Source organism: Agelaius phoeniceus, chromosome 1, assembly GCF_051311805.1.
Source record: "Agelaius phoeniceus isolate bAgePho1 chromosome 1, bAgePho1.hap1, whole genome shotgun sequence".
NCBI classification, from domain to species: Eukaryota; Metazoa; Chordata; class Aves; order Passeriformes; family Icteridae; genus Agelaius; species Agelaius phoeniceus.
Window position 1 is genome coordinate 6,601,123 of NC_135265.1, and position 12,368 is coordinate 6,613,490.

Here is a 12,368-nt window from a genome sequence, read left to right on the forward strand (position 1 = left end):
GAGCCAGAGCCTACACTCCAGGCACTGTAGTAGATCTAAATGAAGAGCTCCAACTTTATATAGCTTATAAATTACAGGATCTACATTTCATTTGGCTTTTCCTGTCGATGTCAACTTCAAGTTGTGTAATCAAACACCAAAACGCCCCCATCCATACAAACAAAATGTGCAAGTGTTACCAATGACAGATCAGAGCAGGCAATTTAAGAGTTAATCCTCGAGCAGTGTCCTCAAATAACCCTACGGTGGCTTGATATTACAGCTGAACACGCTGCCTCGAGTGCTTCCAGCTACTGCTATCAAATGCTCTGTAGCAACTTTCCCTGCTGCAGCCACTATCGCAGGCACTAACACCGAAATGCAATTAAAGCTGGCATTTCCAGCCTCAGCCCGTCCCCTGGGAGCTGCAACCTTTCCTCCTCCAGCACTGCCGCACCCTGGCAGAGCCAAGTGCGGCCCTGGCGAGGGAAGGGCTGTGGCAGTCATCCTGGCACTTTGCAGGGGACAGCAAAATGTAACCTTACAGATCAGCTGGCTCCCGAAGCGCTCAATTTTCCTGGTCAATCTCAGGCTTCCCCATGTTGCGGCCGCAGCCGGTTGTGTAAACCAAATTACAGCACACGACAGCGGTAATTTCTCCATTCCTCCTCTGTTGACATTTACACGGGCAATTTATCGCCTGCTAAAATTACCACTTCCCCATCCAATCCCAGAGGGATCCCTGCTCGGGGCGGAACGCTGCTGTGAGAGCAGATGCCATCTTTCAGGCACCAACAGCAAAGCCCCAGCTCCATTTTACACTGCTAACCTCCTAATATTCACACAACTCCTCTTTTCAAACTACCTTTTGCCATAACAATTATTTTTACTATTTACAGGTCCGTATTGATGTTACTGCTTTTTCTGCCTTCTTGCTTTTCAAGCAAAGTGGAGGGGGCAGAGGCATTTTTTTAGCTGAATGGAAGCCTTTCCATACAAATCTAATCCTGACAGATCATTTTGTTCCATCACAATTTTTTTTTCTGATACCTGCATGCCGCAGTCAGACCATGACTACTTCTGCCTGCAGCATGGTCTGCTCTACACCTACACACACAAAAGAAGTTGATTTATTTATCCAGGGAAGAAAATAGGTAAGTTCCCTATTATTAACTGGATTTTCCCCTCAGAGCCATAAACTGCCCAGGACAGCATTTTCAGATGACCAGTCCAAACTTGTAAAATTCAGAAAGAGAATTCCTGCTTCTGCAGGTACATCTGTAAAACCAGCAGCACAACTTATCCAAACAGCACAAAAGAAATCAGGCTGAGATAAAGACCTACAACTGAAGCAGCTGATCCAAACAATACCTTCCTGCTTATCTTAAATCCATCCATTCAATATAATAGAGACAATCCCAGTAATAAGGTACTTTACAAGATGATCTAAGAAACTTCTTCTTTCCTACAGGCATTTGTGGTCTGAATTTGCACATCTGTTCTATAAACAGAAAGAGAATGAAACTGAACACAAAGCATTTTTGGCAACTCCACCCTGCTTTTTAGAGAGGCTGTTACTCTAAAAAGATTCAGAAAATCTTAGTCCTGCTTGATTTATTTCCAAGTAAATCCATTATTTCCAATTATATTTGGGATATTAAGTTATGACCAAAACACAAATATGAAGATTCTTTTTAGTGAAGGCAGTAACTTAAAAAAATTTTATGCTTCATCATGCACAAGACAGATTTCTTCCAGAATCAAATCTCAAATAGCTGATCCACTCTGCTCACTTCCCAACTAACAGTAATGGAAGTCAAGCTCCTCTTCTGTGAAACTCAGACCCTGGGATGAAATCCATCTGATTTCTACTCAGAACCTTGCTGAGACAAGCACAATTACATAATGGAATTTAACTTTCTTAGACCAATTTAAGCCTGAGCAAAACCCAACAGAGACATTCTTGCGTGATTTTGTCTCACATCATGCCAGGACCTGCATGCTGTATCCACAGATAATCAGTCTTCCTCACCAAAAAACACCTCCTGAAGCTCCTGGCAAATACTCTGTCTGCATCTCAGAAAGTATGACTGCCTGGGAATTCACGAGGCTTCCACTGTGATCTCTCCCATCAGCAAAGAATAAAAGTTTCACATATGAAAGGCTTGATGGCGGTGTTGAAAGATAGAGGGAGTGTATTCAAACAAGCAGACTCCTGAATTTTCTATTCTGAGAACTATTATACCAGAATACCACTCCCAACCTCTAGTTTACCTGACAACAGCACCGGGATAAGATTAAAATTTAATGTAATAAAATAAACAAGGCCTTAGCAGGAATCCAGTACAATTTTCAGCCCCTGTTTCACAAATCCCCAGGGAGGGCATGCCCATCCTTCACTGCACACACTTGTAACCTGAGAGACCCATGGGGCTGTAGAATTAACAGCTGTAGAGAAAAGCTCCCTGCTTTACAAACAGCATCATCAAAACCTGGTTATTTCAGCACCTAACTGAGAGAGACATGGGGAAAAGAGCTCCTCATTTTATGACAGCCTCATCTCAAACACTGTAGTTACAGGGGGAACACCCAACATCCCAGAGCAGCTCACCTAGGCATTTAGGGCCAACCTATGAAACTGCAAGCATTTTATAACTCACCAAAGTTAACCTCCCTAATTCCAGGGTTAAGGTTAATGTTAATGCAAAACAATGCCGTTCCTGAATTACAAAAGGAAATGTAGAAAGCATTTCCTTCCAGTCCTTCAGATTCTGGAATTATTCCCCACTTTAATGAGCATTACCTCTATACAATGCAGCATTTCCTCCAAAAGAAACGTACTTCCTTTTCTACCACCCAAACACTTTTCCTAAAATGAGATTATATCCTTTCTTACCCAAGGTTCAAGTGATATTCTTGCCATCATAATACAAAGCAAAACTTAATCAAAAGTTTCCCTGAAGCCAAGCTCAGTCCCCATCCTACCACACTTTAGGAGGCATATTTGGGGAAGTAGAGGACAATCTAAATCTCACAGGTTAACCTTCCTGCTTTTCTAACAGCTTTACAAGATGGAAGTAGGACCTCAAGGGCCCATTTCTACTGCTTGAACTTTTACCTAAGTATTTGCCAAGAAACTTAATGAAAACGAAAGGAAATTCCAGTAAAACAGATTTTTTTCCCCTGCCTCTTAATTCTATGTTCATACAACTTGTAGCTCTTCTAACAAAATTGGTCTTGTCCTATCAAGCCAAATTCCACACTAGTTCAAGAAAACTTTAGTTAAAGAAGTTCAGCAGGAGGTCTTTACAGTTTGGTAACATTTTGGCCATGGGTACTACTGCTCACATCCCCAACCAAACTAACAACATTATATCACTTCTCTATTTCTCCTCAACTGGTCCTACACCCTACTAATATCTGATTTTCTGACTGCTGCTTGTGAGTGTCAACAGATGAAGGACCAAAGCTCAAGAGTACACTCAGTCCTCACCACAGACTTCCTAAGAACAGAATTTCAAGCATTTCCCCTTCCCACTTACACTGCCCATTGCTTTGCTCCCACCAGCGCTCATAGAAAACATAACAACAAGACAATGAACAGACTGCAACAAGTGATGTCATACAACTGTGCAAACTGATCAATCTACTACTCACTGTTCTGTTTAAGGGCTGGACAAATTCATCAAACAAATTCAAACACCAAGCTGGCTGCAGCTATGCACAAAATGCAAGCAAAAGCTCTCCTTATTTAGCCCTTTTTTATATTTAAAAAAGCTTTTTTAAAGGGTTCTTTATGCTGTGTGCCATGGAAGACAAATTACTGATATAGTCACTGCTTTCAATGTAAAAACCCCATTTATATCAGAGTAGTATCTCTCTGTAGAATTTTTTTCCCCCAACCACACATTATCTTCCACATTGATCTATGCTTTTAAGTTTGATCGATTAGCACCGGCTGTACTACAGCTTGTTCCCCTCTGCTTCGAGAGCCCGACTGCTGAAACATCCGAAACCGTTCTCCATCAGATGCAGGAGAGAGGATCGCACTTTTTTATACGGAACAAAACCCTCCATCAGCTGCAACAGACTCGTGCTGGACGCTTCCAGGCAGTTGGTCCCAGCGGATGAGCCCGCTCTGGATTGTCCCAGCAGCGCCGTGCCGGGCACAGCCCGGAGCCGAGGCGGCCCCTCGGGAACAGCGGCTGCGCTGCTGCTGCCTCACCAACACCTCCATGGGGGCAGAACCGGGCCAGGCACGGGCAACGCACCCGTCTGGCCTCCCTAGCGGGCTCTAAACCACAGAACCACCGAGGCTGCAAAAGTGCTCTGAGGTGCTCGACCAGGGACCCAACATCACCGTGTCAAGCGCGGCACTGAGTGCCATGTCCAGGCTTTGCTTACACAGCTGCAGGGACGGTGACTCCACCACCCACCCCCCTGGGCTGCCCGTTCCAGTGTCCGATCACTCTTTCTGAGAATAAATCCTTCCTGGTGTCCAACCCAAACTTCCCCCGGCGCAGCTGAAGACCATGTCCTCATGTGCTATCGCTGGTTGCCTGGGAGCAGAGCCCGACTCGCACCTGGCGGCATCTCCTGTCAGGGACTTGTGCAGAGCGATGAGGCTCCCCTGAGCCTCCTTTTCCCCGGGCCGAGCTCCTCACAGAACACGCGCTCCAGACCCTTCCCCAGCTCCGCTGCCCTTCTCCGGGCTCGCTCCCTACGGAGCGCTGCATGGAGCTGGAGCCCAGCAGAGCCAAGCCGGCGGGGAGGGACCCTCCACAGCTCCCCCGATCCCGCTTTTCCGGGCTGCGTTCGGGGAGTGCGGGGGGCGAAACTTCCTATTAAGGGCACGGCGGCCGCGGGCCCGCAGCTCTGCGGCGCCGCCATGGCGGGGCCTCCCTCGCTCCCTCCCTCGGGCCGCGGCTGCGCGCTCGGGGCGGCGGGAAGCGCCGCTGCCTCCGCTGCACCTGCCGCCGCCGCCACCGCGGGGGAGGGCGATGCGGCGGCACCCGGGGCACCCCGCCCGCACCCCCGCCGCGAAACCCGCGCCGCGCTCACCCACGCTCCGGTAGCCCAGGATCGCGATCTTGCGGGACTTGGACGGCGGCATCTTCTCCCCCGCCCGGCCCCGAACCACATCAAGGGCGGCGGCGGCGGTGGCGGCTGCGGCGAAGGGCGGCGGCGGGCGGCTGTGGGGGCGCGGGGCGCGGCGCCAGCGACATGCGGGGGGCGCGGGGGGAGCGGCGGCGGCCGGAGCGCGCTCGGGACGCGCGGCGCTGGCAGCGGCGGGGCCGCACCACGTGACCGCCGCCGCCGCGCGCCGGCCCCGCGTACGCACCTGCGCGTCACAGGAAAAAACTCCCTGCGTCACCCCCGCTCGGCGCGCGCGCCCCCCTCCCTGCCACCCGCCGATTGGTCGGCGGGGCGGCGGCGGCGGGCGGGGATTGGCCGGGGAGCGGCAACGGCCGCGTTCGAAGGGGAGGGGGCGGGGCCGGGCGGGCAAGGGCGAGCGGGGACGAGGTGGGGGGGGGGAAGGAGAGGCGCGCGCCAAGGCCCCGCGCGCGTGCGCGCGCAGCGGGCGGCGGTTGGTGCGTCCCGCGCGCGCGGCCCCGCCCAGGCCCCGAGCTCTGTCACCTTCGTCAGCCCCGTCCCTGTCCCGGCCCCGAGCTCCGTCACCTTGGTCAGCCCGGTCCCTTATCCCAGTCCTGGTCATTATCCCCGACCCTATGCCTGTCCCAGTCCTCTTCCCGGCCCCTTTCCCGTCAGCTTCGTCATCCCCATCCCTGTCCCCGTCCCTTATCCCTGTCCCCGTCTCTTATCCCTGTCCCTATCCTGGTCTCTATCCCCGTCCCTATGCCTGTCCCAGTCCTGTCCCCGGCCCCGATCTCTGTCACCTTAGTCATCCCGGTCCCTGTCCCTTATCCCTGTCCTGGTCTCTATCCCCGTCCCTTTGCCTATCCCAGTCCTGTCCCCGGCCCCAGCCCAATCCCATTCCTGTCTCCATTCCTGTCCCCGTCTCCTTCCTCATCCCTTCCCTATCCCTATCTCAGCCCCTATCTCATGTGCCCATCCCTGTTCCTATCCCTGTCCTGGTGCCTATCCCCGTCCCTATCCCCATCCCAACCCCGTCGCCGGCCCTGGCCCTATCCCAATCCCGTCCGTATCCCCATCCCTGTCTCCATTCCTTTCCCCGTCTCCTTCCCCATCCCCGTTCCTATCCCTGTCTCTATCCCTGTCCTGGTGCCTATCCCCGTCCCTATCCCCATCGCAGTCCCCATCCCCGTGCCTATCCCTTTTCCTCTCCCCATCCCTATCCCCGTCCCCCGTCTCCTTCCCCATCCCCTTCTCCATCGCAGTCCCCATCCCCGTGCCCATCCCGGCATCTGTCACTGCCCCTCCCGTGTCCCCTCAGGCTCCCGGGTCCGGTGCCGGGAGGGGCCACTCGGCCGGGCTGGTTTGAATTTGAATAAATAAACAAATAAATAAATAGAATTTATCTCCGAGCGTTTCCCGTGCGCGCAGGTGATTGATGGAGAAACGTCGGGTCCCAGCGTCGATAAAGTGCTGGGGATTGCATGGAAGGGAAGGCGGAGTTTGGGAGCTTGGGAATGGTTAACAGTGAGATCCAAGCGCTGGAGAGTTTTCCGCTGTGAAAAGAGGGCTGCGGGTACTGATGGTGACTGCAACACTTGATGGATGCAGAATTTAAGGGAGAAAGACACCAAGACAGGAAAGTGGTATTTCCCCTTTCTACTACTGATTTGGAACTCTTTGTGTTAATATCTACCCTTTACACATCTGCTGGAAAAATGAATGCTAGTTAGAATTATTTTTTTTTTAATGTGCATTTTGTCTTTTTGGGGAACACTGATACCTAACATGCAATTGTGGCAGGGCACAAAAAACCAATCTAATAATTGGATGATGTTGAGGGACATGGATTGGCTTCTCCCTGATCTGATCCATCCCCTCCCACATATTCATCTAACCTGGGGAGAGGGCAGGGAGCTAAAGTAAAAGAAAGTTATTTGTACACAAAAGTGATTCACTTCTGGAGGAGCAGGCAGGCTTTTAGGAGATATCTGCATTTTTTGGAATAGTCTAATTATACCCTTCATCTTCTGGATTATGGAGTTTTACAGGATAAGTGCTGGTAACCTGTTAAACAGCAGGAATAACAGCTTTCAGTGAATAGTACATGATGGAAGGATAGTTATTTCCTGAGGAAACATGGGGGTTTTGTACTTTCTCAGTGATGGCTGTAGTGATACAACTCTGCAGGCTCATTCCCTATGTCCAGCCTGTATTTCCCACTCACTACAGCAGATTCCCACCTCACCACAGCCCTCAGGGATGGGATGGGAAGGATTTGGGGAGCCTGCAAAAAAGCAGCAGCCTGGAAATCCAGTGTTTGTGAACAGGGATCCTGTTCAAAGCTCCCCAAGAGGTGCAGAGGGACAGCCCTGCCTGATGTGCAGCACCAGACTCCTCTTTGTCTCATGTCTTGTGACAGGCACAATTGTTTATGAAGCACATGAGGACTGCAGTAGCCATGATCCTGCAGGACCAACCCTTGGAGCTGTGCCATCATCATTACATTCATTCCTTCTGGAGCCATGCCATGGTCCAAAATGTGGGCTTTTTACTGAGCCAGAAGACTGAGACGACTGAGATAAGAATTATGTTCCAATGCCATACATGGATTTGGAAAAATAGCTGAAGTTTGTGGTAGTTATGCTTTCAGTTTCTGTCTCCTTACAGTTCTTATTACTTGCCTGTCATATTTTGGTACTGGGCTTTTTGCCCTGGTGAAACTTAACTTGTATTTTCAGGATATATATCCATACCCCTCCACATGCTCAGAGTGATGAGCATCAGCATTTTTTTTCATTTGTGGGAGTTTCTGTTTTGTTCCTTCCACTTATCTTGATTAGGTCTTTCCCCTTACTCTCTTTTTCTTATCCCATTCTCCTTTTGGAGCTGTGTCTATTTATTTATCTGGTTTCTGTTACCTTGCCCCTGGCTCACTCTGTGCTTGTTTAGGGGAGTTCACTACTGCAGGGTTTCTGTTCTTCCCTCTTGTTTTGCTCTATTGCCTCAAATTGCAATGGAGTTGTCTCACCTTAGGATGCTTGTCAGCAGCAACACAGAACTCATCCATTCTGGGTGTGGGTTTATTTTGAAGAAAAGCCTTTAACTTCCTTTTCTTCCACTGTTCCTTTGGAGGGAATTGCCTAATAATCCTTCCTCCAGCAGGTTCCTGTAAGTGCTTCATTTTATCTTGGCTGGGCCACTGGGAACACAGGGAATTACAGAGCTTTCAGGGAAGTTTGTTGTTTTTCCATGCTCTAGGGCTGGGTGACACTGCTGATGGCCTTTGGCAGCACTCTGGGATGCTGCTGCTCAAGAGGCAGCAGCTTAAGCAGAGCTGAGAGGATCTGGACTGTGGGAAGGCTGGTACTGCATTTCTCCTGCCCAGGTGAAGTCTAAACACTTCTGGAGTGCTTTGAGCAGAAGGACAGCACACCTGCGGCTGTGAGTGTGCAATCCAGGCACTGTGCATTATCTGAACTCCTGTTGTTTATACATTTAGGGCTGAACAGCCCCACACACCAAGGACCCCTTTGCTAAATCCTCTCCCTGTAACAATCCAGGTATGATGCTCAGGTTGAGTTTTCCCAGGGCAGCATTCCATAGCATCATTGCATTAGGAATTAGGGCTGTGCCTGTGCATTCCCTGCTCCTGCTGCAGCCTCCTCACCTCTGCAGTGTTTGCAGATTCAGCTCCCAAGGAGTTGAGAGAGCTGTGGGACAAGTGACATCCCCTGTGTGCCTCTGCACTGGCTGTGCTCCAGGCCTTCCCCCTGCCTCCCTCTGCCAGGCTCCCCCTCAAATCAAACACAGCCTTGGGATCAGTTCAGATGATAAATGACATTAATGACAAATAAGATAACATGTGTCACATGTTATCTTTAGACACATTTTATGAAAAATCCTTTCCTTAGGATTTTTCCTCCTGAGAAGCTGAGAGGCCTCAGGAACAAAATGTAAACAATGATTATCTGCTGCTGTGGAATGCAACAGGTGGATCTGTGATTGGTCTTATGTGGTTGTTTCTAATTAATGGTAAATCACAGTCAGCTGCCTCAGACTCTCTGTCTGAGCCACAAGCCTTTGTTAGCATTCCTTCCTTTTCTATTCTTGGCTAGCCTTCTGATGAAATTCTTTCTTCTGTTCTTTTAGTATGGTTTTAATATAATATATATCATAAAATAATAAATCAAGCCTTCTGAAAAATCAAGTCAGATCCCCATCTCTTCCCTCATCCTAAGACGCCTGTGAACGCCATCACACACATGCTCAAAGAATGCAACCCTTCAGATGTGGTTCTGAAAGACAAGATTCCAAGGGGGCTGCAGTGAGTGTCTGTGGGGAGGTCAGGATGCTGAGGGAGGCTGGACAAATGTTGCATGGCTTTCTTTTGCTGCCTGTATCTACGTTTTCTGATGGAGAAAGAAGCACAATAGATTTCATGTAGTAAAGGTAACTCAAGAGCCAAGTATTTTTACACTAATCCAGCACATGCAAACCCACAGCCACCCCTTCCCAAATGCAGAACAGCTCTGACTTGTACCTTCAATTCCTGCAGCAGCAATTAGCAGCACAATTACCTGCTCTGTCCTTCAGCAAAGCAGGACCTTCCCAAGAAGTGTTTTGAAGTGTGTCCAGTGTTTGCACTGGGCGTGCTTCCACAGGCACAGCACAGCCCCTGCAGCCTGCAGAGGTTACAAAGTACATTCAGCTCAGCCTTGCACTCCTTTCTGCTCCCTCCTGCCTTCTCACAGGGACTGTAGTTTGCAATATTCACATGGAAACGCTGGCAAAATGACGGCAGAAGCAAATTAAGGGATTAATTCAGTTCAGAGGGGGTGCTGACACCAGGGGTTGGTGCCCTGCAGGTCCTGGTGTGCAGCTGGCAGGGACACAAGTTCCACAGGGCTTTTTCTGAAGGAATCAGTTTGATGTGTGAGCACAGGTCACCTCCTGCCCATTCACTTCAGCAGGAACAGGTCTGACTGCAACCACCAGAAAACAAATGAGTACCAAGAAAGTGACTTTCAAAACCACATTTAAATTAAGTCCTGAAGTGAAGAGTAAAGAGCAGTGTCTGCAGAACATTCCTTTTGCATAAATGCATTATGTGGGTACAAGGGTAGCATTAAATTATCCGGAATGGCATTTTCCTCTGGAAATTACCCTTAATAAGTGTTCAATATGGGTGAAAGTTCACAGAAACTTTAGGAGTAAACTGGTTACTTCTAAAGCTGCCTGGAGAGCTCAGTGGGAGCAGTTACAGGGCCTGCTGTGAGACAGGATTAAGCACGTGGGGTTTCACTTCTAGTTGGACCAAAACTGAAAAGCTCCAACTTACCCTGTGCTCCCTCAAAAAATGGCAAGAAGTGTTCTCCATGTCTTGGAACTGCTTCAGTCAGATTCCTCCTGTCTGCCACGAGGACAAGAGTTCAGGCCTTGGAAATCAAGGCTTGTTCTTTCTGTTTTACTCCAACATTCATGCCCAGCACAACAGTATCCCTTAATAAAAGATGAATAAGCCTCAGAGAAACAACAACTGAATTCACTTCCTAGCAAACAGCAAATACCATCTGACCTCAGACCCTTTACCTCAAGGATTCCAGAAGTAAAACAGGAAAATGTTTTTCATCAATGTCAGCAAAGGGTGATTTTTCCTCAGTTCAGAGCATCTCTAGGTACTGAAAAATACTGAGGGCTGAGAAACATTTTCTTACACCTAAGCAGTTAAAAATATCCAGAGTAGGTAAAAGCCCTTCCAGGACAAGCCCTTCAGAATAATTATCTTTCACAGACATCTCTTGCTGTGCAAGGAAATGCACAGGGAAGCAAAGGCATCAATCAGATGTTATTACAGTCCTGGTTAAAATAGAACCCATTTCTTCACCTGCACCACTGAACAGGCTCTCAGGAGTCACAGGGGACATTTACTGACCCCTCCATCTGCAGCATGCTCCTGTCTGTGACAAGAAAAGGAGCTTCTGGAGCTGTTGCTGTGGTCTCAGATCTGTAAGTACTGCTTGCTGCCTGTCCAGAGGGGAGAATGCACAAGAACTGGAGTTTAATGACATTTTATTAATTCTTTTTCATGGCTGAGACCTCTATTGAGCTACACGAAGAGCCCTAGAGTGAAGCTTTAGTTACACTATCCCTTTAATCTGGAACATGCTGCAGTGCTGCTGAGTCACCCCTCCTCTCTCCACCCTCATTTACTTACTCCTGTCCCTCCCTTATGCTGGAACAAGAATTTTTCTAGCTCTGTAGAGAACTGATCTGTATTAAAAACGACAAGATTTCTTTAGCTCTGTTTACTGCATCAGCACTGGCACTTGTGCCAGCACAAGCAGAGTGTGTTTTGATGGCACTGCTGTTTATTCATGCTGGTGGGGTCACATCACAGTTCTGCCACTCACAAATGCACACTTCAGAGCTGAATTCCAGAAAGAAAGGGTAGAAATTCTCTAAACACAGTTTTGTGCCACTGAGGAGGCTGTTCTCCCTATTTTTGCTAGTCCTGTGTCCACAACACGTCAACAGCAGTTGTAGTAACGTGAAAATGGGAAGCTTGCATGTGGTTATCTGAAAACTGCAAATTCATTCTGGCTTTCTGCACACTGCAGCACACAGGCAGGCCCACAGCATCTGCATGAACAGGGACAGAATTTGTGCTATAAAACAGACATTAAAAAATTACCAATGGTTGAACCCTTATCTTTAAAAATACCTTGAGCAGAGGGCTGAAGAATGTGCCCATGCAGACGAGTGATAGAGGGATGCCAGGATGCTTTTGGGCACCTCCCTGCCAGCCCATCTCCCAGAGGAGGCTGCAGTGCCTGTGCTGGAGCAGAACTTTGCTTTCACAAAGCTGCATCCATGTGGTTTCTGGGGCATTTGCAGGTAGCACTACTGCCCACTTAATCAGTTTCCAACCCCAGATTCTCCCCTCCACACACCCTATGAAGAATGAGAGCCACTATTTTTAGTTAGAATTGCTCCCACATGAGGATAATCAGAGCTGGGCTGAGGTCAGCTCTGATGGCAGCAACCAGCACCAGGCTGTTGATCTTAGGACAAAGCAGCTGCTCCAGTTCAGTACCACCTGGAATTGCAGGGAACAGAGTCAATATTTACCCCGTCAGAAAAGGTGCTGACAATGTTTTTCACAAGGTAAGAAAGTGGAAGAAAGTCTAAGTGAACAGTTTCCATCATGTACTACAGGAATATTTTTAGTCATGAAAGATACCTGTAAGAAGGAAGTTTTTGCACATTTAGATCAGAATTTAAATTCTTGTAGA

General features: G+C 48.8%; 1 protein-coding gene across 2 annotated transcripts in view; it reads right to left on the reverse strand.

Moving 5' to 3' along the window:
* The window catches only part of RHEB (Ras homolog, mTORC1 binding), a 39,675-nt gene extending 34,367 nt beyond the window's left edge, over positions 1-5,308 (reverse strand). Inside the window, exon 1 of one of the 2 annotated variants that reach the window (XM_054654355.2) lies at positions 5,041-5,308. In XM_054654355.2, coding sequence (XP_054510330.1) covers positions 5,041-5,092 — 52 coding nt within the window. In that variant the 5' untranslated portion in view covers positions 5,093-5,308. Of the gene's footprint in view, positions 1-4,562; positions 4,588-5,040 lie in introns of those variants that run through there. The other variant, XM_077188939.1, reaches the window with a different exon arrangement.
* Positions 5,309-12,368: the final 7,060 nt, after the last annotated feature.